Source organism: Mesocricetus auratus, unplaced genomic scaffold (genome assembly GCF_017639785.1).
Source record: "Mesocricetus auratus isolate SY011 unplaced genomic scaffold, BCM_Maur_2.0 Super-Scaffold_100038, whole genome shotgun sequence".
Lineage (NCBI taxonomy): Eukaryota > Metazoa > Chordata > Mammalia > Rodentia > Cricetidae > Mesocricetus > Mesocricetus auratus.
The window spans coordinates 8,821,754-8,847,089 of NW_024429216.1; the positions used below are offsets into that span (position 1 = coordinate 8,821,754).

At 54.7% G+C, this 25,336-nt stretch overlaps 1 protein-coding gene across 2 annotated transcripts; it reads right to left on the reverse strand.

Moving 5' to 3' along the window:
* Window positions 1–6,290: 6,290 nt before the first annotated feature.
* Window positions 6,291–24,701, reverse strand: Tgfb1 (transforming growth factor beta 1). Of its 2 annotated transcripts, none has more exons than XM_040734680.1 (7): window positions 23,765–24,701; window positions 20,421–20,521; window positions 18,392–18,509; window positions 15,336–15,413; window positions 15,062–15,209; window positions 6,907–7,060; window positions 6,291–6,588 (listed from the first exon to the last, which is right to left on the reverse strand). In XM_040734680.1, exons 1-7 carry the CDS (start codon window positions 24,117–24,119, stop codon window positions 6,430–6,432), a joined length of 1,113 nt encoding a protein of 370 aa, XP_040590614.1. In that variant the 5' UTR covers window positions 24,120–24,701; the 3' UTR covers window positions 6,291–6,429. The 2 variants fall into 2 exon arrangements, with proteins under 2 accessions (XP_040590614.1, XP_040590613.1); XM_040734679.1 differs by having other exon boundaries at window positions 20,421–20,581; window positions 23,765–24,678.
* Window positions 24,702–25,336: the final 635 nt, after the last annotated feature.

A 25,336-nucleotide genomic window follows, 5' to 3' on the forward strand; every position in this document is an offset into this window, starting at 1 on the left:
TCATGGGTCTTGAGTCATCTCTCTCACACACAACCCAGCCTGCCCCAGTATCCCTGCCTCCAGCAGGCCACAGGGCCCGCCCCACAGAGCCCCCTGCTGCCCTGGGCTAATGAGAGCCAGATGGCTGCCTGTGACTCAGCTGTGGCCTGTGGGAACCCAGACGTCCTACCTTCCCATGCCCCACACCCCGCCCCAGCAGACAGAAGGGACCTGCTACTGTGAGCATGGGGCTAGCATGTCGGAGCCTGAGGAGCCAAGCTGCTGAGACAGTCGGAGCATTCTGTTCTGGCCGTGGCTGCAGGACCCTCAAAGCTGCTTGGTAGACCTGAGGTCCTGACCCCCGGGGCAGCTAAACTCACCTGAAGAGCTACTGGGGGCAGAGGTGTTCGTGCTCGCAGAAGCTTGAAAGCTGGAAAGGTCCTCAGCGGCTCCCCCTGGGCCAGGCTGCCTGCCGCACTCACGCAGTGACAGCTCCTGACAACTGCCACTTGTCACAACCCATGGAAGCAGCCCAGAAAGGCCGTGCACACCCGAGATCACCTGGCCTCCCAGGCAGAGCCAAGACTGGAACACACTCCTCCTCCACACCGCTCGGCCAGTCAACCAGCATGTGACTGGACCGTGGAGGAGATGGGAAGACAGAATTCCTTACATGGGAGAGTGCGGAAGACGGCATGTGTGTGACAGGCTGCTGCGGCCTGGAGGACTGCTGTGAGCCCCCAACTGGCATCCCACCCTGGGACAGGAGCCAGGAGTGCTCTTGGGGGAGTTGTGTTAAGTATTGTTGGCCGGTGTTCCGTCCGATTGTTAAATTTCTTTAAGATAGAAAGGCTGCCACCATCAGTTGGTTACATAACTTTAAAAAGAGCTGAGCCGCACAGCCATTGAGTCAGTATCTGGGGTTACTCAGATGGTTGAGTCTGCAAATGAGAGGCCGAGGTGGAGCCTGCCACAGGGCTGGGGATTAGATGAGGAGACAGAGGAGGGGCAGACAGCAGAGGCACACCCTGCCTGAGCAGCCCCCATGGTGGTGGCGCCTCTGTCTCTGATCTGGGGATGGGGTGGGCGGAGAGGCTGAGTCAGGGAGGGAGAGCCCCTGTGCGGGCATCCGGCCCACACCTCCATGTCTCCTGTCTGGCCTGCCCTGGCCTGGTCTCCAATGGCTGCTGCTCTGTCCCCGTGCCTACCCCCACCTCTCCGACTGCCTGTTCCCCCAGCCTCTGCTCCTTTCTGGAGAGGTCCCTGCCTGCCCCTTACTGTCCCCATTTCCCATGTCTCACATCCTGTCTCTGACTTCAATCCCTCAAACACGTTTCTCTATCCCTGTGTCTGTAGCCTGGCCCCCTCTCCCCCTGCCAACCTTCAACCTCAATTTTTCCTGTCCCTCTCCCTGCTGGTCCATCCCCTTCCCCGTCTGTCTCCCAGACCCTGGGAAATCCAGGTCAGAGCTCCAATGGTGGCCCCTAGGAACCTAAAACAAGGGGTCACCACCTCGCCCCCACCCACGAGAGGATGGCAAGGCTGCTGGCCCGTCTGAGCAGAAGGGAATGTCTGCTGTGGCCTGGTCTCCACCCCCTCACAGGACCTGCTGGGGCCGCCCCCGGGGCTGGGGCCCAGTAAACAGCAGCGGGCAGCCTGGGGATATTTATACCCAGCCTGGGCTTAAGGCCAGTGCCCACCACAGCCCCTGCCCTGCCCTCTGCCACAGCCAGCCCTGAGCCAGCGTGGCACCCGGCAGCAAGGGGACACCGCAGACAGGCTCCACTCAGCACAAAGGCTAACCGGCACTGGCCACATAGCAGCCAATGGCCTCCCAAGACAGGAAATTCCCTCCTTTGAAAACACCAGCACAGTGAAGCCCCGCCCCCCCATCCTAGTGTTGACACCTCCAAACTCTGAAAAGCAACCCATACGGCTCACTGGCTGAAGTCACCAGACCTTGTCACCTGCTCACAAAGGCCCACCTCCACTGGTCTAAAAGGACATGCAGGCCTCAGAGCCCAGGATGGTCTCTCACATGGTCACCGACAGTCAGTATGTTAATACGTGCTGGACTGTGAACAAACACACTAATCACAAAATGCAGCCCTCGGCTGGGAGTGTGACTTAGCTGGTACAATGCTTGCCTGGGGCTTCGTACTCAGTGCTGCATAAAACCTGTCCCGGGAGCACTCTACAGAGAGAAAGAAACAGGAGTTCAAGTTCAAAGCCAGCCTGGGCCACATGTGACCCTGAGTCTGGAGATGTGATTAATAAACAACTTCCCCTGCACACTTGAAGCCCTGCTTCTAACCTCAGCAGATAGTGCAGCAGTTAGAACTCGGCCTTTACAGCTCTTCCAGAGGCCCTGGGTTCGGTTCTCAGCACCCCTGTGGGGTAAGGCTCACTACTAACCTGTCACTGCAGATCCAGGGCAATCTGACCTCTGACCTCCACTGGAACCAGCACTCACATACACTTATCCCCCATATGCACAGCTAAAACTATTCAGCTAAATCTTTAAAACACACAAAATTGTGTAACCCACAAATCACACACAATGTACTAACATGCATGTACATCAAAAATGGCTCATATAAGAAATCACACATCTTGTGAGTTCGAGGCCAGCCTGGTCTACAGAGCGAGTTCCAGGACAGCCTCCAAAGCCACAGAGAAACCCTGTCTCGAAAAACCAAAAAAAAGAAAACACATCAGCTTTCAAAAAAGATCCTTCTCACAGATCTACAAACACATAAACACCCCAGCTTCGAGTAGAACTGGCACTAACTGCAAACATTTACACGCAGGGAACTGAGGAGTTGCTGGGGCTGGGGGGCGGGGAGGAGTCAGTCCCAGATACAAAACCCACTGGTGTACCCTGTTGCCAGCGGTGGACCCACAGAGAGCACCCCAGCGTGTCACTGGCAGAAATGCAGCACTAGCCACAAACACGGGGAATAGGTGCAGGGAACACACACCCCAAATTGACAAACTGACAATGCCATGCAGGCCAAAAGCCCTCAGCAAGGGGGGGCAGGGAGGGGAGCGGAGGGGAGGGAAGGAGACAGGAGTGTATGCATGCGAGCTCTTAACACCTGTGAGGCCACACCAGAAACAAAGCACGTTGGTCTACTGTTTGCCTGGGGAGTAGGCTTCCAGGGGAATCTTGTTCCTGTCTCCCTCCCCCCGTCCCCCTCCCCGGCTCACCCAGACCCAGCAGGTCCAGGAGGGGGCAGGAAGGCCTGTGCAGGCCTCCTTGGCTGCTTCCTGCTCTGGAAACTGGACGGGAAACTGGGGCTCCAGCCGGAAGCCAGGCTCCCCCCACAACTTCCCCCATGCCCCAGCTGCCTAAGGGGCGGGACTACGCAGGGACCCTGGGCCGTGTCCTGCCCGCGGGTGGATGTTCATGGGTAGGAGGGATGTGGCCCAGCTGTGCTGGGTCAGGCCGGGACGACAGGGCAGCCCCAGGGCCAGCAGAGGTGCTGAGCCTGCATTTACCCTCCCCCACGCCTGCCAGCAGCCAGGCCTGCCTCGGAGCAACAGGCAGGTGGGCGGGCTATGTCACCATGGGCAGGGCATGGGGCACAGCCAGCACTTGTCATGTCCACAGGCAAGCTCCCGGGTGAAGGTCTGCTGCGAGCACTCGGCAACCCCGGGGGTGTGTCTGGGTGCGTGGGAGCAGCTAGTCTGGGATCCTGGGTGTGACTGTGTCTGGGTCTGTGAGGCCACTTGGGACTCCCCAGCCAGTGGGTGTGTGTGAAGGGTGCCAGACGGTAGCTGTGACCTGCTGGCCGGATCTGTGACGCGTATAAAGACCTCAGCGTGTGTGGTATGGGTGGGTTTGTGATGGGTCACGCAATGACCATGACCCGGTGCAGGATGTTTGTGTAACTGCTGGGGGGGCGGGGCGTCTGCTTCCCGAAGGGCTCTGTTGCTGTGACGTGTGGGAGCCCGTGACTGTCGGGCGCGTGGTGGAACCCTGGTCCTGTGGAATGTATCTGTGTGGCGGTCTTTTCTATCTAACTCTCCACTAATGTCACGTCCCCGTGAGGCCAGGGCTGCACTGTTTACAGTCTGTGTGTGTGTGTGTGTGTGTGTGTGTGTGGTCTGTGACTAGGACCGGGTGTCAGACTCCACACACCACTAGTTCCGGGAGGTGAGTGTGTTGGTGTGGTCGTGGGGCACTGTCCATGTTTTGGCTTCTTCTGGAGGTGGCGGGAGTGTTTAACAGTCCTTGAGGGACTCCGGTGACTACAATCGGATTCTTGTGTCCCTCTTGGGGCCAGGTCTCAGTGAGCTAGTGGCGGAGGTGACAGAGTGAGCTCCTTCTGCCCCCAAGCCACCCCCAACCCAGTCCTCAGAGGTTCTCAAACCAGGAATGGGAAGAGGCCCGGAGGCCTAGGGCCCACTCACCCGGTCTCAGTACCTGAATTCAGATCAAGGAAACCCTGCCTCCCTCCTGGACATTCCAGAGTGCAAAGCAAGTCCAGGAGCCCTGGGGGCCTGAGAAAGGCAGAGGGTAGGGGAAGTGAAATTCAGGAGAAAGGAAAGGAAACCGGGCGGGGAAAGAGGAAGCAGGAAAAATTCACAAGTTCACCCCAACAGCAAGGGAACGGAAGGGATGAAATGGCAGACGTGTGAATAACTTATTTTCCCAAGGTTACGCTCATACCGCACCACGCCCCCTTTACTTTGCTCTCAGAGACTTACCAGAACTGAGCCCCTCAATTCCATGTCTTAGGTCATCCGGTAATGCTCACCTCCCTTGTCCCCCAAGTTCTTTTGGGGTCCTTTACTTTGTTTGTTTGCTTTTTGGTTTTTCGAGACAGGGTTTCTCTGTATTGTTTTGGAGGCTGTCCTGGAACTCGCTCTGTAGACCAGGCTGGCCTCGAACTCACAGAGATCCGCCTGCCTCTGCCTCCCAAGTGCTGGGATTAAAGGTGTGTGCCACCACCACCCGGCCCTTTACTTTTGGTATGATCAAGTCTAAGGTACATGTGCAGACCCTGGGTTCAAATCCCAGCTCTGCCACTCGCTAGCTCTGTGGATTTAAAAACTAAGGGCTCCTGCAGGTTGATACTTCCACCAGTAAAGCACAAACGATCCCCACCCCCAAAAGGACCAGCAAACTTTTGGGGAAGATAGGAAATGTAATCGCTGGTTGGCTTTGAACTTGCAATGATGCTCCTGCCTCTGCCTTCTACCAAAACTACGACGGGTACCAGCACACCCAGGCTGCTCCTGAAGGACCAGGGGGTATCCCGCCCCCCTTTACAGGGCTGCAGACTCGGTTACATGGCTACAGAGAACATGTGCAGAAAGGAGCCAGTGTCCATGGGCCAGCAGAACATATTTACAGCAACGGGCTGTAGGCTGGGGTAGGCTTTGGGCCTAAGTTTGCCAACTCCAGCTCCGTTAGGCCGTGGGAAGATGGCTGTGAGCCTGGGGGGGACAGCCACACACCTGACGTAGGAGGGCTGTCACTCCCCGGCTTGTGCTGGCTCAGAGCTGACTCAGCGCCTAACACCTCCCCGTGCTCTCTTCCAATCACGTGGGTCTCTTTGCTCGATGGGTGGCACACTCCAAGGTGGCTGCCACATGTCACTTCCGGTCCTCCAAGAATGCTCTCCCCCCCATACTTCCCCTAAACTTCCTTCAAGTCTCAAACGCCACTTTCTCCTGGCAGCTCTCTCCCTGCCCCCCAAAAGCTTCTTTGCACCTTAGTACATAGTCACCCCCACCAACAACCACTGTATTTTCTTTAGAGACAAACACGGTCCCATAGCCCAGGCTGGTCTCCAACTCACTGTGTAGCCCTTGAGCCCAAGGTCCTTATCATCCTGCCTCCCCGGGAGTCCTGGCATTTCAGACGCCACGTGCCACTTTTACCACAAGGTCTCACCACGTAACCCTGGCCAGCCTCAAACTCGGAGATGCCCCTGTCTCTGCCTCCTGAGTGCTGGGGACTGACTCATCATGAGGGCCACCACAACTCGCTGAACCAGCACTTTAAACTCTTCTCCATCCATCGTCGCCCTGACAGCTGCAGGAAGGAACTCGGGCTCTCCAGGATTGTCTCAGCAGAGGCTCTGCGGCACGAGGCACTGTGAACAGCGCCGCCGGAGCTCCATCCCTGAGTCTAACAGGGTTTTCCTCTAGGGCGCCGCCATTGCCCACTGGAACCCTGGGGTCTCCAAAGCAAGCTCAGTAAGAACCGCAGGCGGCAGCCGCCCGGGAAGGACCAAGGCGCGGGAGCCTCAGGCAGGAGGGAGCCGCGATCAGGCGCCCAATGACACGGAGACCACCACTCCTCTCTCACCTTTAATGTGGACCCCCCCCAGGTGGGCATCGGGGGGTGCAGGTGTCCTTAAATACAGCCCCGGGCGCTGCGGGCGGGGCGGGGGGGCGGGGCCGGGCCTGCCGGGAGGGGCGGGGCGGGGCGGGGCCTCAGCTGCACTTGCAGGAGCGCACGATCATGTTGGACAGCTGCTCCACCTTGGGCTTGCGACCCACGTAGTACACGATGGGCAGCGGCTCCAGCGCCTGGGGCACACAGCACGGAGACGCCGAAGCACCCGGGTTGTGTTGGTTGTAGAGGGCAAGGACCTGCGGGAGGGCCAGGGTCACGACCGGGGTCCAGGGACTCTCCCGTCGGGGTCTCTCCATTGCTGCGTCTAATCTCTGAGTCTCCCCATCTCCGTCTATCTCGCTATCTCCCCTAGTCTCTATTTCCATCTGTCCCTCCCATCCCTTCTTCCCACTGCTCCGTCTGTCTGTCCCACTTAAACGACATCTGTCCGCATCCCTGCATCTCCTTATTTCTGTCTGTCTGCTCCCCTGTCCCACTGACTCTGCCCTGCTCCAATCTCTCTCTCTCTCTCCCTACCATCCCAGCCTCCGCTCCATCCCGTGAGCCAGACTCACCTTGCTGTACTGTGTGTCCAGGCTCCAAATGTAGGGACAGGGCCCCAGACAGAAGTTGGCGTGGTAGCCCTTGGGCTCGTGAATCCACTTCCAGCCCAGGTCCTTGCGAAAGTCGATGTACAGCTGCCGCACACAGCAGTTCTTCTCCGTGGAGCTGTGGGCAGGGGGAATGCGGGTCAGGAGCAGGGACAGCCTGTCCGTGCCCTGGGCCGCCCCCACCTCAGTCTCCCCCGGGACTACCCCCACCCCCCTGTCCCCCGCCCCACCCCACCCCGCTGATAACAGTTACACCGAGAGCAACCATCCAGGCTGCTGGTGAAGCCGTTCCCGACTTCACTAAATATCTGCAGGGCTGGCAACAACAAGCACGGAGAAACCCCATGCACACTCGCAGGGCCTTACAGGACGCAATACGTCAAGTCACATGCACACAAGGAACACAGAAGAGAAACCCCGGGCCCACGTGTGCTGACATGCTCTATTTGTGTTTCCTGAAGCACTACTCTGAGGTCCTGTGAAGCCGCTGGGCACCAACAAGTGCTTTGGAGGCCACTCTGTCACAGCTTGTCCCATCACTCCCCCCGTCCCAGACATGGCTCCATCCCGTTTACAGCAAAGGCCTAAGTTGTCACCGAGAGTCACAGGTGACCCGAGCTGGCTTCCCTCAGCCCCCTCTCTCGCCCACAGCCACACAGGCTTCCTCTCTAGTGCCCAGACACAGTCCTACCAGACGGGGACACACGCACTAATGATCCCAGCACTTGTGAGGAAAAGCCAGGCTGATGACAAGTCCAAGGTACTCCACGGAGAACACAGCGAGTTTGAGGTTCGCGCGAGCTACGTGACTCTGTCTCAAAAAGCCAGACACGATCGATCGGCTTTCTCTCAGCGCCCTGCACAGGTTGTACGCCTGACATGCTCTTCCCACAGATGCCCACTCTGGCTTCTTCCTTGACTTCATTTAAGTTTGGCTCAGGGTTGACAGTTAAAGAAGCCTGTCTTGAAAACCTAATGACCTGCGTGTGTGTGATTCCCCAGACACACACACACACTCACACCCATACACTCACACACACACTCACACACTCTCACACATACACACTCACACACACTCTCTCACACATACACACTCACACACTCTCACACACACTCTCACCGACATACTCACACACACTCTCTCTCACACATACATACACACACACACACACACACACACACACACACACGCGGAAGGAAAGAACAGATTCCACAAAGCCATCCTCTGCCCTCCTCAGGTGCACCATAGTATGTATGTGTGCTCACACAAAATAATAATAAAATGTAAAAATAAACCCATGTACGGCAGTGCATGCCTTTAATCCCAGCAGAGAGGCGGGAGGGGCTGGAATATCTGGGAGTTCCTGGCCAGCTAAAGCTACAAGGTGAGACCCTGCCTCAAAACAAATAAATGAATATATAAAAGTGTGTTTATGTCAGGCATTGGTGGCACATGCCTTTAATCCCAGCACTCAAGAGGCAGAGGCAGGTGGATCTCTGGGAGGTTGAGGCCAGCCTGGTCTACAGAGTGAGTTCCAGGACAGCCTCCAAAGCCACAGAGAAACCCTGTCTCGGGGAAGAAAAAAAAAAGTGTGTTTATCCAACTCGGCTCAATTATCTATCACCCAAGGAGCCTTAACTCCTGACATAGCACCAGGCATGCAACAGATGCTCACCGAGTAGCCATTATGCAAATCAACACCACTTTTCTCACAGGCCTTACTCACCACCACCCAAGCGTCCACGGAACCAATTGTTAAATTCCACCCTGAGAATTTAATGCTACAATTACTATAAGAAAATGTGAATCTCTGTATGGTTTTGGTGTCGTTGTTTCTTGATTTTGAGATAGGGTTCCTCTGTATATCCCTGGCTGTCCCAGAACTTGTTCTGAAGACCAGTCTAGCCTCAAACTCACGGATGTGCCTGCCTCTGCCTCCTGAGTGCTGGGATTAAAGGCGTGTGATACCACCGACCAGCCTATTTTAAAGACTTATATATTCATTATTTGTGTTGTCTGTGTGTGCCTAACAAAAGTTTTATGTGCACCATGTGTGTGTAATGCCCAAGGAGGCCAGAAGAGGGCATCAGGTCCCGGGAACTGGAGTTATAAATGGTGGTCCTTCTAAGTGACCATGCGGGTGCTGAGAACTGAACCTGGGTCCTCTGGAAGAATAATAGCCAGTGCTCTTAACTGCTGAGCCGTCTCTCCAGCCCACACGGGAGTGGGTCAAAAATTCTGATAATGTTGAATGCTGGGGGATGGTTGTATCACCTCTGTTGTTTCTGTCTACAAACGAAATTTCCACCGTAAAATAATCTTAATCAGAATGGGAAAATTAAGCCGGGTGTTGGTGGCACACGCCTTTAATCCCAGCACTCGGGAGGCAGAGGCAGGCAGATCTCTGTAAGTTCAAGACCAGCCTGGACTACCAAGCGAGTTCCAGGACAGCCTCCAAAGCCACAGAGAAACCCTGTCTCAAAAAACAAAAACAAAAAAACAAACAAACAAAAAAAACAGAATGGGAAAATTAAATAGTCCCCAATCTTTTTTTTTCCCCCAAGACAGGGTTTCTCTGTGTAGCCCTGGCTGTCCTGGAACTCACTCTGTAGACCAGGCTGGCCTCAAATTCAGAGATCTGCCTGCCTCTGCCTCCCGAGTGCTGGGATTAAAGGTGAGCACCACTACCACTAGGCTTGTTTTTCTGTTTTGAGACAGGCTTTCATGTAGCCAAGGCTGGACTCCAAGTCCCTTTTTAGCCAAGGCTGACCCTGAACTCCTCTCCTACCTCTGCCTCTCAAGCACTGGGATCACAAATGTGTACCACTACACTTGGCTTCAAATACTCATTTTTTTCTTGGCCTGGCTTCTAACCTGGCCCCACTGACATATTTATTCTCCTTCCCAGATGTTTCAGCATTTTTTTTTTTTTTTTGGTTTTTCGAGACAGGGTTTCTCTGTATTGTTTTGGAGGCTGTCCTGGAACTAGCTCTGTAGACCAGGCTGGCCTCGAACTCACAGAGATCCGCCTGCCTCTGCCTCCCAAGTGCTGGGATTAAAGGCGTGCGCCACCAACGCCCGGCTCAGCATTGTTTTTACTAACGAGTATCTCTCTCCCTCTCACCATGGGAAAGTCTCTCAGTCTCTCTTTCTCTCCTCTCTCTCTCCTCCCTCTTCCTCTCTCTGAGACAGGGTTTCTCTGTGTAGCCTTGGCTGTCAAGAACTCTGTAGACCAGGCTGGCCTCAAACAGCAGAGACACACCTGCCTCTGCTCCTGACTGCTGGTCAGTCTTTCATTTTTCAGACTGAGTTTTGATATGTAGCCCAGGCTAGCCTTGAACTCCTGAGAACCCTGCGTGAGTCTCCCAAAGGCTGGGAGTACAGGCAAGGCAATTATCGCCCCACTCTGCATGATCCCCAAAGGAGGGAGGATAGTTAAAACAAGGTTTCATCGTGTGGCCTAGGTTGGCTCAGACTTCATGTAGCCCAGGCTGACCAAAAAGAACACTTTAGCATCTGTGTTCATGCAAGTACCAGAGCATGATGCAAAGACGTAGGTATAGTATAATTCAAATTCCATTACAATAGAGAGGCTGGCAGAGCATGAATTAAAATGCTGGCAGTGGGTTTTTATGCCTGATGGGGTGATGGCTTTCTGGATTTTTCAAAATTCCCAGGTGATTATTTTTAGAATCAGAATAAAGTAGCTCAGAGAAGGAAAACGCAGGTCCCTCTTCCTGATACCTCCAAAGTAACTCTAAAACATGGGCAAGGGAGCGCAAGACAGTTCAAGGACCTGGGTTCAATTCTCAGCTCCCACATGGAGGCGGCTCACAACCACCTGTAACTCCGGGATCTGACATCCTCTTCTGACCCCTGTGGGCACCATGAATGCATGCAGTGAACACATCTATACAGACAAAACACGCACACATGTAAAATAAAATAATTTTTTTTTTTGGTTTTTCGAGATAGGGTTTCTCTGTGGCTTTGGAGGCTGTCCTGGAACTCGCTTGGTAGTCCAGGCTGGTCTCGAACTCACAGAGATCCGCCTGCCTCTGCCTCCCGAGTGCTGGGATTAAAGGCGTGTGCCACCAACACCCGGCTTAAAATAATTTTTTTAAAGATGAAGAAAAACTAAAATTCGGCTGGGCAGTGGTGGTGCATGCCTTTAATGCCAGCACTCCACAGGCAGAGAGGCAGGTGGATCTCTGTGAGTTCAAAGCCGGCCTGGTCTACAGAGAGAATTCCAGGACAGCCAAGACTACACAGAGAAACCCCACCTCAGAAAACAAAAACAAACAAACAAATAACAAAAACCCCACTAAAACTGGGCACACTAAAATGGAGTATGTGAACCGAGCGGGCTGCGCCCACCTGCAATCCCAGTAACAAACATGAGAGACGACTGCAAGTTCGAACCAGCCTGGTCTAAGCAGGAAGTTCAAGCCAGGCAGGGCTACAGAAGGAGACCTTGTTTCAAAAGTGAAACATGAAGCATCCGGGGATACACGGAAGCAGATACACGTAAGCGTACCACAGACAGACATTCTGGAAGGAGACACAGTATGACAACGTGGATGAATTCCAGAGCCACAGAAATGCAAACTCTGGATCCTGAGGTCCTTGTGGCCTCAACCTGCTGAGCCAACAGATGACTGGGAGGCACTGGGAGGCAGCCCTCCAGATGACTGGGAGGCAGTCCTAGGCGCTGCTGCATAGCGGCACAATTCCTTTTCCCAGTCTGCAGACTGCCACAGTACACATCGAATACCTGACTAGAAAAAGCATTGCAGATCGCACAACTCTTGGGGATAAGAGGACAGTTACATAGACTTTATCAAAGTTAAGCACCTTCTGCTGCCCCCATTTATTTTATTTTTATTATTATTCATATTTTATGAGACAGGCTCTCTTTATGTAATGTCCTGGAATTTACAACGTAGACCAGGCTGGCCTCAAACTCAAATGGACATCGCCTGCCTCTGGCTGCCGAGTGCTGGGATTAGAGACGTCTGCCACCAAGCCTGGCTATTTAAAAACGTTTTTCTGTGTATGAGTGTTTTCTTGTGCAGTGCCCGCAGAGGCCAGAAGCAGGAACCAGATTCCCTAGAACTGATGGATTGTTAGGAGACCCCACGTAGGTCCTGGGACGGAATCTGGGTCCTCATGCTCTTAACTGCTGAGCCAGATCTCTAGACGCCACGCCCTTTTCTCCAGGCAGGGTCTAATGTAGTCCAGCCCTGCCTTAAACACACTAACTGCTCATGACTTGGAACTCCTGCTTTTCTGCCTCTACCTCCCCCAGTGCTAGGATTAGAGTTGTGTTCACCGTGGCTAGATTTTGGATTTCTAAATTACGGTTTTTTGTTTTGTTTTTTTGTTTGGTTTTTCAGGACAGGGTTTCTCCGTGTAAGAGCCCTAGAACTGCGTAGACCAGGTTGGCCTCGAACTCGCAGAGATCCACTTGCCTCTGCCTCCAGAGTGCTGGGATTAAAGGCGTGTGCTGTCACCGCCCGGCTAGTTTATGGATTCTTAACTAGCTCACATCCTCACAATTATTAAGTGTCAACAGTTGCCAGCTTTCATTCCTTTTTGCCCCTGTACTCTTTTCGTTTATTTGGCTTTTGTAGAAAAGTTCACTTTCTCTAAGTAAGTGAAGAATATTTTAAAATGTACACATGAGCCAAAAGTATAAATCAATAGAGCTCAGTGGCGGCCGGGCATTGGTGGCGCACGCCTTTAATCCCAGCACTCGGGAGGCAGAGGCAGGCGGATCTCTGTTGAGTTCCAGACCAGCCTGGACTACCAAGCGAGTTCCAGGACAGCCTCCAAAGCCACAGAGAAACTCTGTCTCGAAAAACCAAAAAAAAAAAAAAAAAAAAAAAGAGCTCAGTGGCAGAGCCCCTGCCTAGAATCCCTCAGTGAGGGGCTCAGGGTGTGGCTCAGTGGTAGAGCCCCTGCCTAGAATCCCCCAGTGAGGGGCTGGGGGTGTGACTCAGTGCAGAGTGCTTCGCTACCATGTGTAAGGTACTGGGTTCCCTCCTCAGGGACACGAATGCAACAATAATAAAATTCTAGGTAAGAATTTAATAGCAACTTACTAAAATCAAATACTACTCAGAGTTCATAGTTCCCAAAATGTCCTGTACACGTCTCTTTTCCCTCTTTTTTCTCCCCTCCCTCCTCTTCCTACCTCTGTCCCCTCTCCCGTCAGTGCTGTCAACTACAGAAAAATCCTCCCTCCTCTTAGTACAGTATTTGCTGAAGAAACTGACAAGGTTTCCTAACATCTTATGCTTCCGCTGGTTACATCCCTGTGGTTGGCTCTACACTCAGCTGTGCGCTGTGTCAGGGAAACATGGTAACTGGAGCGACAGGTACCCATCAGATCACGGTCGCTCTGTGTGGCAAGCCTTCCTAGACTGCACCGTGTTCTTCCCGGGCATAATCTTGGGTTGTCACAGCTGGGGACATGGCTTGGCGAGTGAAGTGCCTGCTCTCCAACAGTGAAAACCTGGGCCTGGCCTTCCCGAGCCCACACATACATCAGGCTCAGCCCAAGCAAATACATTCTGTGTATGTGTAAATATAGACATTCATACGTGTTTACACTCTTGCAACATCTGCGTAAGTATGAGTATATACATACACATATATGTGTTTATACAGAGGGAGTGATTTTCATGATTTTCCTAGGTCTGCTCTCCAGTGTGGGAGGACAGAGCTTGCAGTTACCCGTCAGTTAATTATCAGAATTAATTAATTATTGATCTGCCGGAGCCCTCATCTGTTCCAATGTGGAGGGTGGAGAAGACGCCAAGGAGGAAGATGGAGTCCAGCGAGGACTGGCATGGAACGTCTGAGGCAGGGAAGGGACAGGTCGGCTCAGTGCTCCTAACGCCCCAGCCCTCAATTTCAAACCTTCTAGGATCTAGCATTTCAACTTTCTCGAATCTGCAGCGTTAAGGCGTGGTTATGACTCCGCCATTCTAGAACCAGGTGGCTATATACACCTGAGAATTCAAGCCAGCCTGGGCTAGAGAAGTGAATTCGGGGCCAGCCTGGAATACACAGCAAAGCCCTGTCTCGAACAAAACAGCGCTCAGCAGGGCTACAAAAGCACTCGGTGGGTAAAGGCACTTGGTGCCAAGCGTCACACCTGAGTGTCAGAACACAAGCAGTGTCCGGAGAGAACTGACTCCCAGAGACGGTCCTCTGACCTTCACGCGTCACAGGGAACACGGGTGCCCCCCCATTCACCACACACTCACTCACAGATAGAGCTTAAAAACAGAGAGAGCTTGCCATCCTGAGAGCAATCCGGACACACTAGAAGCCGCTTTCCCACTCTGATGATCTTCTCAGACCCGTCATCCTTTTTTGTTTTGGTTTTTCGAGATAGGGTTTCTCTGTATTGGTATGGAAGTTGTCCTGGAACTCGCTCTGTAGACCAGGCTGGCCTCAAACTCAGAGAGATGCGCCTGCCTCTGCCTCCCAAGTGCTGGGATTAAAGGTGAGCGCCACCAACGCCCAGCCCCAGAGCCGTGTATTTCAATGCTGTTTTCCAACATTCCGACATCTAAGCCAATATATCCAGACATCCCATCTCCCAACGTCCTCAGACAGCAGCAAAGCAGGTCCCAGTATGTTGACCCTCAAAAGACTCACATCCTGGCTTTCGCACAATCTCATACCAGATCCCGCCATTCAGAGCCCCAGTATTCACCACGTGGCATCTGCCAGCACCAAAGATCAGTCTGCCAAGAGCTCAGGATCCCCACGCAGACTCCCTTCTGACTGTGAAACCAAATGCTTTCCTGTGGTCAACACCCAATTGCTCACATTAGATTCTTCTTTCGTTAGAATCCCAATATGGCAGAAGTCTAGCTAGCCAGAACGTAACCCAACAAGACGCCCTTCCAACTCAAGACTTCTAAGGATTCTTGTAACAACGTTCCTGAATTCTCTGATCCCAACACTCCAGCAAGAAAGCATCCCTATTCTAGGGCTCTCAGCCGCCCCAGAACCCTCCAGACTGAGAGCACCAATGGCGGCATATCAGTCCACAGCCTGCAGTCAAGCCCGGGCCTGCTGCGCAGCCGCAGAGGAGCTCACCTGAAGCAGTAGTTGGTGTCCAGGGCTCTGCGATGCCGTGAGCTGTGCAGGTGCTGGGCCCTCTCCAGCGGGGTGGCCATGAGGAGCAGGAAGGGTCTGTTCATGTCACGGATGGTGCTCATGTCACCTCGACGTTTGAGGCTGATCCCTGTTTGGGTTAGGATATCAGGGTGACAGACAGACACACTCTCAGAGGGATGCGTGGGTGAGCAAGGAGCAGATGAGGTTTCAACGGGCGTGCACACGCAGAGACCGCACCAGGCAGCAGACTCACCGCTGATCTCCACGCGGAGTGCGTTGTCTTTGCTGTCACAAGAGCAGTGGGCGCTGAAGCGAAAGCCCTGTATCCCATCTGTGGGAGAGGGAAGGGATCTGAGGTTATCGCACCCGGCCTGAGGGAGGAGGCAGGAAGCTGCCCATCCCAGGGACACCTTCCTGTCACCCCACACACCTCTCACTCGCTCCTAGTCTTTACATGCTGGGCCTTCTCGCCCTTATTCAGGACTCAGCAAACATCAACCCCTCTGAGAGGCTCTGCAAGAGACATATCCCTCTCACGTTGTGACATCTTCCCCTTTCTCCACAGCAAGCAGGGGCTCTGACATTTCTGCCCATTTCCATCCTTCCCTGCTCAAAGTAGAACAGCATGTACAGAAGAGGGTTCCATCCCGCCTTCATCGCTTTCATTTTTAAGAAAGTTATATACATACATATATATGTACATATATATGCATATTATACATATGCGATATATACATATCACATGTATATAGTACATACATGGAGACAGAGAACGTGTGTGGTACATGCAGAGGCCACAGCTGAGTGCTTTCTCAATTGCTTTCCCCCTATTGCCTTCATTCAGACAGATCTCTGAACTTGAACTTGCTCCTCTGGCCAGGCCAGCGGGCCACAGAGCTGTGTCTGCCTCTCTCCACACACTCAGCCCCCAACAATGCTGGGTTTACAGGGTTACGGGCATACGCTATGCCTGGGTTTTCACATGGGGCCAGGGATGTAGAACTCAGCTTCTCCTGACTGCACTATGAAAGTTCCTGCCAGGCTGGGTGGTAGCGGCTCACGCCTCTAATCCCAGCACTCGGGAGGCAGAGGCAGGCGGATCTCTGTGAGTTTGAGGCCAGCCTGGTTTACAGAGCGAGTTCCAGGACAGTCAAAGCTCCAGAGAAACCCTGCCTTGAAAACAAAGACAAAGAAAAAAGCTCTTGCCCACCAAACCAACTCTCCAGCCCTTTTTTCTTTTGAGAGAGGGTCTCACACTGGCCACACTGGCCTCAAATTCTCAAACTCCCTATGTGGCCAAGAATGACCTTGAATTCCCAATCATCTTGAGTCTGCCTCCCAAGTACAGGGCTTAGTAGGCTTGTTCATCATCATGCATGTTGTCGTGGGTCCCTGTATTCTTTGTGCTCTGTGAAAACTGATTCGCAGTCATAAAAATAGACATCCACTGCGGTCCAGGTGCCCGGAGCAGCGTTGGTACAGAGAAAGTTAAACTTAACGCAGGTGTCAGGTCCAGCTCTAAACTCTGTGTAATGTCCTTGAATCTTCAAACGCCTCAATTTTACAGGCCACTTAGTGACTCGGCCAAGGCCACACAGGGGCCATTGACAAAGTGTAAACCTAATCTGAGGGCTTTCCCACCCTGCACTGGTAGATGGGTTTTTATTTTAATTTTTTAGATGCTAAATTGCTCGTTTGGCCAATTTTTTTCATTCATTTATTTATTTATGGGGGGGGAGGTGTGCAAACGCCATGGTGCACGTGGAGGTCAGAGGTCAACTCACATGAGTTGGCTCTTTCCCTCTACCGTATGGGTCCTAGGAACGGAACTCAACTCAGGCTGCGAAGCTCAGAAGCAGGTACCTTTACCTGCTGAGCCATCTCACCGGCACAAAGAAGGTTTCTTTTTTTCCTGAGACAGTTTCTCGGTATGGCCTTAGCTGTCCTGGAACTCACTCTGTAGACCAGGCTGGCCTTGAACTCAGAGATCCACCTGTCTTTGCCTCATGGGTGCTGGGATTAAAGGCGTGCGCCACCACGGACACGTGATACTTTTAAGCTCCTACTGTACACCAGGCCCTGCACTGGATGCTTCGGACTTGCCATCAACGGAGAGAGCAGGGATCCTACCCCATCCCTGTCCCACGGTTTTCAGCATCCTTCCTGGCGCCAGCCTGCCCGCTCCCACCATGCATCAGGCTAAGCGACACCTCCCACGAGTCTCCCCACACCCACTCTCATCCAGGGAGCCCTCCCAGATCCTCAACTTTCCCGGGCTGCTTCATCAAAGGCCATCAGAACTCACTGATGTCTCAAAGACCCTGTGGCTCTTGTGAGGGCAGGACCCAGGTTATGACTGTGTCCCCCATGGCACCCAACACAAGATCACTCATCACAGAAACCCATGGTCCTGACTGGATGAATCTGAGGATAGAGGACAGCAGACACAAGTACTATGGATGGAGAAACAGGGAAAGACTAATTTCCTCCGGACAGACGGACAAGTCAGGCCCTCCCTGGCCGCAGAGCCTTGGTCCAGGGTGATGGGGGATGTCCTCCTGTATATATGTTCTTCCTGTAGCTGATGAATAAGACACTGATTGGCCAGTAGGGGCAGGAAGATAGGCGGGGCTAGGAGAAGAGGAGAATTCTGGGGAGACAGGCGCCTTAGAGAGACATCATGTCGCCACCAAAGGAGTAACAGCTCCGGGCATTCTCCGGTAAGCCAAGACCACGTGAAAATACATAGATTAATAGAAATCGGTTAATAACTAAGACAGAGGTAGCCAATAAGAAGCCCCAGACACTGGCCAACAGTTTTATAATTAATGTTAAGTCTCTGTGTGTTTATTTGGGACTGAAGGGCGGCGGGACCTGGAGGGACAGAAACTCTGCCTTCGACAGGGAACTCTTTTATCTCCTTTTCCTAGTTCCTCCTACTCATCTCACGGACATTACCTCACATGCCCCCCTCCTCCAGGAAGCCCTCCTGAGTGCTCAACTCCAACCCTCTCCACCCTGAGCCACCACCACTTAGCTGGAAGTTGGTTCTTCTTTCAGTTACCCAAAGAACGACAGCTCTGTTGAAGGCAAGGATATGAGCTGTCTGGGTAACTGCTGTGTCCCTAGTGGCTCCTGGCAGAGCTCAGGGAATCACAACCAATCACTGACTGACCCACTGGTGAGGCCTGTGGTGTAGTTTTTGACGTTAGCGTCACGCGTGTGTGGCAGCGGGTGTTAGGCACGCTGATGCCAAGACAAGCAATAGGACTGACCCCACTGGAGGTGGGCACAGACAAGCAATCTCACCTCCTTGGTTCAGCCACTGCCGTACAACTGTGGTGACATCAAAAGACAACCACTCCGGCGTATCGGTGGGGGACAGGAGTCTGTTACCAAGGTAACGCCAGGTATTGTTGCTGTATTTCTGAATGGAAACAAAGCAAAGAGGAATGGGTAGCCACCACCCTGCCCCCAGACACCCAATCGCAACGCCATGCTACCTGACCCCACAAGCTGGCTTCCAAACGATACTCAGACACGGGCTTGGGACACATCACACTAGGGCCCTGCAGACTCCGCCCTCACATACCGTCCCCAAGGGCAGAAAACAGGTGGGGAAGACACCCCAGGCTGTGGTCAAGGTACCACGAGGCACTGCAGTCTGTACCCCAGCCTGGGAGTCATGAGGACATCGTTCCCTTCCTGGACCTCAGTTTCTTCCACAGTGGAATACTCGCTCAGCCATGGCAGCTAGGATGGTCCACTAAGCATGTGACTGCTGCTTAGCTGCTTATGACTGGTTTGGAAGTCTTGACACCCTGCATTTGGGAGAGTAGTCATTTCCTAATTTTATTTGTGGCAGTTTATTACGTTATAAATATTATTGTGTGCCCGTGTACAGAACGGTCTTCCCAATGGTGAATTTTCTTTTTAAAACCTAGCATCTCTATGTAACCCTAGCTGTTCTAGAACTAATTACGTAGACCAGGCTGGCCTGGAACTCACAAAGATCCTCCTGCCTCTGCCTCCCGAGTGCTGAGATTAAAGGCGTGCGCCACCCAGCCAGGCTTAAAACTGTTATTTTTGGCAGGACACTGGTGGCACATGCCCTTAGTCCAAGTGCTCAGGAGGCAGAGGCAGGTAGATCTTTGAGTTCGAAGCCAGCCTGGTCTACAGAATGAGTTCTAGGACAGCCAGGGCAACACAGAAAAACCTCGTCTCAAAAAACAACAACAACAACAAAAGTTGTTTTGAGGTCCGGAATAGGGACTGCTGCCTGGAAGACTACAGGAGCATTGAGACACTTGATTTCTTGGTTTGCAACAAGGTCTCACTGTTCTAAGCTGGACTTGAATGTCTGAGTTCAAGAGATCTTCCTCTCTTGTTATCTCAAGAAGCTGGGACAACAGGTACAATTACATACATCTCAATTAAAAAAAAAAAAAAAAGAATTCCTGATGACAGACTCATGTAGCCTTGCCCGGCCCAGAGGCCCAGAACACATTATGTAGACCTGAACTTTTGTTTTTAATTTTTACTTTATGTGCATTGGTGTTTTGCCTGCATGTATGTCTGTGTGAGGCTGTTGGATCTCAGACAAGTTTACTTTTGCTTTATGTGAATGAGGGCTCTGTCTCTTTGTATGCATGCATACCCTGTGCATGCCAGAGAGGTATCAGGTCCCCTTGAGCTGAAGTTAATAGTTTTGGGTCACCACACTGCTGTGAATTGAGCCTGAGTCCTAACTGCTGAGTCATCTCTCCAGTCCTGAAACTTCAAGTTTTCCCCTGAGGCGGGGTCTCATGTGGCCCAGGCTGGCCTCAGACTCCTGATCTCCTGCCTCCATCCCCCAAGAGCTGGGATGCCAAGAGTGTGCACATTCCAAGTGTGTGCACATTCCAAGTGTGTGCACATTCCAAGTGTGCGCTCCTAAAGACTCCACTGCCTTTCCTTCCTGCATTCTTCACTTCCTCACTCCTAATTTTTCCTTCCTGTGCTGAGGGCAGAACCTAATGCTTTACTCATACTGGGCAATCAGTCTACCACTGAGCCACACCCCCAGCCCCTCACTGGGGGATTCTAGGCAGGGGCTCTACCACTGAGCCATGCCCCCAGCCCCTCACTGGGGGATTTTAGGCAGGGGCTCTACCACTGAGCCACACCCCCAGCCCCTCACTGGGCATACAAACACAGATATCCATCTCATGGCTCTTTCTGCATTTTTAGAGTTCAGCCTCCCAAATTCAGCTATGTAGACTCTGTAGCCTTCAAACTGAGCCACACACACAGCCACAGGTCTGGTAGCTTGCGTTCACCTCTCAGGTTCCAAGCTCACCTGGTAGAGTTCCACGTGTTGTTCTACATTTGACTTGAATCTCTGTAGACGCAGCTCTGCCCGGGACAGCAATGGGGGTTCAGGCACTGCTTCCCGAATGTCTGACATATTGAAGAACATATAGACACTGTGTGGGACGTCTTTGGTTTTATCATAGATTGCTGGGTGGGGAGGAGCAGAAGGAAAAGGCATCAGGTAGGTGACAAGGATGCTGCACCCCACTTCTGAGCCCATGAGCCCTGACCCTGGCAGCCCAGGTCAGTGGTCCACTTGATAGTTTTTAACATTTAACTGTATTTTGTGTGTATGTGTTTTCTGTGTACAGCATGCTTGATGACTGGGGAGGCCAGAAGAGGGTGTAAAATCCCTAGAACCGGGGTTACACATGGCTGTGAATTGACCTGTGGGCTCTGGCGTCCTATGGAAGAGCAGCCAAAGCTCTTTCCCACTGAGCCACCCCTCCAGCCCCCAATTGATGGTTTTAGCCGGCTGACCTGGGGGGGGGGTCGTCTCCCTGCCTGGGTTTCCTTCCTCTCTTCTAAGTCCTACCCAGCCCAAGGAGCATCACCAAGTTCCCTTCAAGCATACAGCTGCCAAGGCCCGCCCACGGGAACTACAAGAGAGCAAGTCTCAAACCAAACAAAACAAAACAAAATTGTAGAGTCGGGGACACAGGCATAATCTGGGGGATTAGGGAGTCTCAGCCGCCTGGGTTAGGGTGCTCCTGCACTGAGCCACACCCACAGTGCCTCCATAGGCTGGTTCTAGGTAGCAGCTCAGCTGCTGGACCACACCTCCAGCCCTTTTGTGGTGAGCCCCAGAGAAGTGCCCCCCATACCGCTGGGCCAGGCTCCCGTCAATCTTTAGAAAAACACTGGTACCATTGAGTTCTGACTCCCAACCCAGGATGTCATAACTAAAGTGCCCTGTAACCTGTAGTGGGCAAATCCCTCTCTAGCTGTAAGACATCATACAACTCCAGGGTTACAGGAGCAGACGAGGTTCAGGACACGCGGGTCAACAATGTATATGTTAGCCAGTGCAAGTGTGCAACCAGCACTTAGGAGGCTGAGTCAGGAAGACCTTTGAGGCGGAGGGGCTAGCCTGGGTGCATACACTGAGACACTACTCTCTGTTTTTTTTTTTTTTTTTTTTTGAGGGGCGTGTGAGAGGAATATGGTGAGTGGTAAAGCGATCACTTGAAACACCTTACACAAAGATGAAGATGTTGACACGTCACAACGGGAGAAGATGCATGCGATGTTTGTTGACTTTGTTTCTGGAGATGGGATCTCACAGCTTGGCCTAACCTCAAACTCACTGTGTAGCCAAGGATGGTCTCTCGACCTCGCTGGTGCAGGGGTTACAGTCATGGACCACTTTGCCTGGCAGACTGTGGTCTTCATCCCTAAACTCTGCTACGTCCTGGTCAGCATGATGTTACTACTATCGGCGTATCATCAGCATAGTAGCCAACTGCCTTTCTAGGTAAGAATGGGAGCCCCATTTACTAGAGGGCTTCCTAGGCTACAGGATGTTTGAGTTGGGGGATGAAGGCAAGGCCCTGAATCAATTATGCTTTTGGCTTCCTGCGGTGGACATGAGATGATGTCCCAGGCATCGATAAAGGGCACAAGACGCCTCTTCCTTGTGCCTTTTTGCTAAGGGCCCTATTCTCGGCCCAGCTGTTACTCAGCAAACCTCAAAGGAAGGGTAGCATCTCAGCTGGGGGTAACAGATAGGGGCGAGATAGGAGGGCAGGAAGGAGTACGGGTGTCACCGAGGGAGACGGGGTGACACAGAGATGAGTAGGTACGGGGGAGAGGAGGCACGGAAACGCGGAGGCAAACGCCGGAAGAGATAAGAGCGTCTGAGAAGAAATAGTCTCAGGGGAGAGGGAAGGACTTCTTCGAAAGGGTCACACTGAGCAGTGGCCAGGGAGGGGTGTCCTTAGGCTGGAGCCACAACTGGGTACAGCAATGTGCAGCCCTCCAGGGGACATCCGACCCCTAAAGCTCGCGGGTCGCGCAAGGTGCCGGAGTCCCGCGTGGGTGCCGACAGGGCGGGGCTGTGCGTCCCCCGCCCCCTGCTGGGGTGAGCAGGGCGGGAGACTCACAGCCTCGGGAGGGCGGGATCCGGACCTGCCCCGTCTCGCCCCAGGCTCGCCTCCCCCCTCCCGGGCACGGGAAGGAAAGGGAAGGGAGGAGGGCGAGGCGGCCGGACGCTGGGTTTTCCCCAGCCTCCCCTAGGAGGAACTGGGACTCTGGGGGTGCAGCCGGCCAGGGTTCAGCTCTGCCGGGGTCCTCTCGCCCCCTCAGGAAGCGCAGGCCCCTCCCCACGCGCGTGGCACCCACGTGGGGCTTTCTCACCCTTACCGGCTCGGTTTTCTCATGTGGGTTTTGTAGACTGCTCTCCCCCCCCACCCGCCAGCCCCCAGCCGCTCCCCTAGGGCTCGACTCCTGGGGCTCAGCCACTCCCTTCCACGTCCGGGCGAGGGGTGCTCGCCATTCACGCCTGGACCGCACGGTGTCCCCGCTCCAGCCGCCCCGCGGGGCCATCTTCCCACGCCAGTCTCCCCTCTTTTACAACTCCTCTCCAATGACCCAGTATTCTAGATTTCTTAGGGACTCGCTCGCTTCCTCTACGGGGCCCCGCCTGCGCGCTCGCGCGCTCTTCTTCTACGTCCCTAAGCAAAACACCTCCGGGCTCGTTTTCCGCACCCTCTCCGCTCCTCTTCCTTTTAGCCTCCTTTTTTTTTTTTTTTAACAACTTCGCCTCCCTCCCCTTTTCCAGTCAATGTATCGCTCGCGGCTCCACGGTGACTCCACAGATGCCCCTATCCAGCGTGCGCCTGGCGCCGTCTGGAAGCGAGCCCACTCGAGTCTATCTGGCAGTTCTAGGGTCCTCACCCCCTAGTTTCCCTGTCCCTGGGTCTCTCCTCTCCATCTCATGACCCGATCTAGCGTCAGCTTTCACGCCGCCTCTCCTTTCCCAAATGATGATGGGGCGCCTTCCAATCTCTTGAGCCGGGCTCTACCTTTCTGCAAAGGGGGCCCAATGAGCCCTGCGTTTTTAAGCACCGCAGTGGGAAACTTTAAAACTACAAAATCTGCTAGACGCTCCCTCTTCTAGAGGGAACTCTCCCCCACGACCTTGCTGCCTTCTAGAAGAGGTCTCTCTTCCCCGCTAGACCAGCACCTTAGCAGGGGCTATGCTCTGTCCTCTTGGGGACACCCACGCACTCGTTCCCGGAGCCCCCAGGAGTCCCTCCGGCCAGCTTCCCCCAGTGACCCCTGCACTGCGGCGCCCCCTGCGGGCTCCCTCCCGGCTCCCCCGGCGCTCACCGTTGCTGCGCTCCACCATGAGCACGCGGGTGACCTCTTTGGCGTAGTAGTCCGCCTCGGGCTCAGGCTCCGGGTCGGCGCTCTCGCCGGCTACCCGGTCTCGGGTGCTGTTGTACAGAGCGAGCACGGCCTCGGGCAGCGGGCCGGGCGGCACCTCCCCCTGGCTCGGGGGGCTGGCGAGCCGGAGCTTGGACAGGATCTGGCCGCGGATGGCTTCGATGCGCTTGCGCTTCACCAGCTCCATGTCGATGGTCTTGCAGGTGGAGAGTCCCACGGCCGGCCTCCCGGGCGTCAGCACGAGAAGCCACGGGAGCGGGAGCAGAAGCGGCAGCAGCCGCAGCCCCGAGGGCGGCATGGGAGAGGCGGCGCCCCGCGGCGAGGCGGAGAGCGCGGACCCCGGGCTAAGGTGGGATGCGGGGTCCCCGCCCCTGCAGGGCCCGGGAGGGGGGTCTCCCGCGGGAAGGTAGGAGGCAGCCCCGAGTAGGTTGAGGTCGAGCGGGGCTCTGACACGGGGCGTCTCGGTGTGCCCCCGGGGTCGGGTGGGGGTCGAGATGAGCGCTCTCTGGGACCGAAAAGGGGGTGCTCTTAAATAGGGGAGCTGCCGCCAGCGGGTGAGTGAGGCCGGCCTCCCGGGGGAGGGAGAGAGGGTCCCGGGGCGCGGGGCACTCGGGACGCAGGCTGGGGGGAGGGCGGCGTGCGAGGGGTGCGCCCCGGCTTCGGGGTGAAGTCTTCGCGGGAGGCGGGGCCTGCGGCTCCCGAGGGCCGGTCCGGAACGGGGGCGTCCGAGGAACGCCGTGCAGCGAGCGAGCGTCCACGACGGGGAGCAGGGAGGTCCGCCGTCCCCGGGTCCTGCCTCCCCGCGGGGCAGCGCGGCGCCAAGCGGTCCCCGCGCCTCCGGCTCACAGTAGCAGCGGAAAAGTCTCAAAACTTTTTTTTCCTCTTCTCCCAACCAGCTCGTCCCTCCTCCCGCCCCTCCTCCCCCTCCTTCCCGCAGTGGCGGCGGCGGCGGCGGCGGCGGCGGCTGCACTCAGATTCTGGGGCCTCGGACGACTCGGCGCCTGCTCCTTCGCCGGCTCGAACTGAGGGCCGGCTCCGCGGACGGCTCAGAGCCGGGGGTGCCCCGAAGGGGCGTCCCCCTGCCCCGGCCGGGGGCCTCGCTGTCCGGAGGATCCGCGGCGGCGGGAGGAGGAGGGGGACGGCCTGGGGCGCGAAGGGCGGCGGCGGCGGGGACCGGCTGGGGCGGCGGGGGTTTTGAAGCCGCCCCGGCCCCACCCAGGAAGCGCGCGCGGGGCGGGGGCAGCCCCAGGGGGAGGGCATGGGGGGGCCACCGTCTTCATCTAGCGTGGGCGGGCTCCGAGGGGGGTCCCTTCGGCCCTGCGGGAGGGGGCGGGCACCCCGGCCCCGCCCCACCTCCAGGGTGCTGCCTCCTGGCGGCCGAGCGCTGCCAAAGCGGGTGACCGAAGCTTTCGCCCGGTAGCTTTGGGGGCTGATGAAGGGCCAATGGGAAAATGGGGCCTTGACGAGAAAATAGCATCCCGGAGGTGATACTGGAGGTGGGGACCTAGGAAGGAG

Coding starts and splice junctions, on each gene's coding strand:
- Tgfb1 (XM_040734679.1), bottom strand. CDS start 24,119: ATGCCGCCCTCGGGGCTGCGGCTGCTGCCGCTTCTGCTCCCGCTCCCG. Junction 15,414..18,391: donor GCAGTGGCTGAACCAAGGAG/GTGAGATTGCTT, acceptor CCTCTCCCACAG/ATGGGATACAGGGCTTTCGC. Junction 15,210..15,335: donor ACTCCGCGTGGAGATCAGCG/GTGAGTCTGCTG, acceptor TAACCCAAACAG/GGATCAGCCTCAAACGTCGA.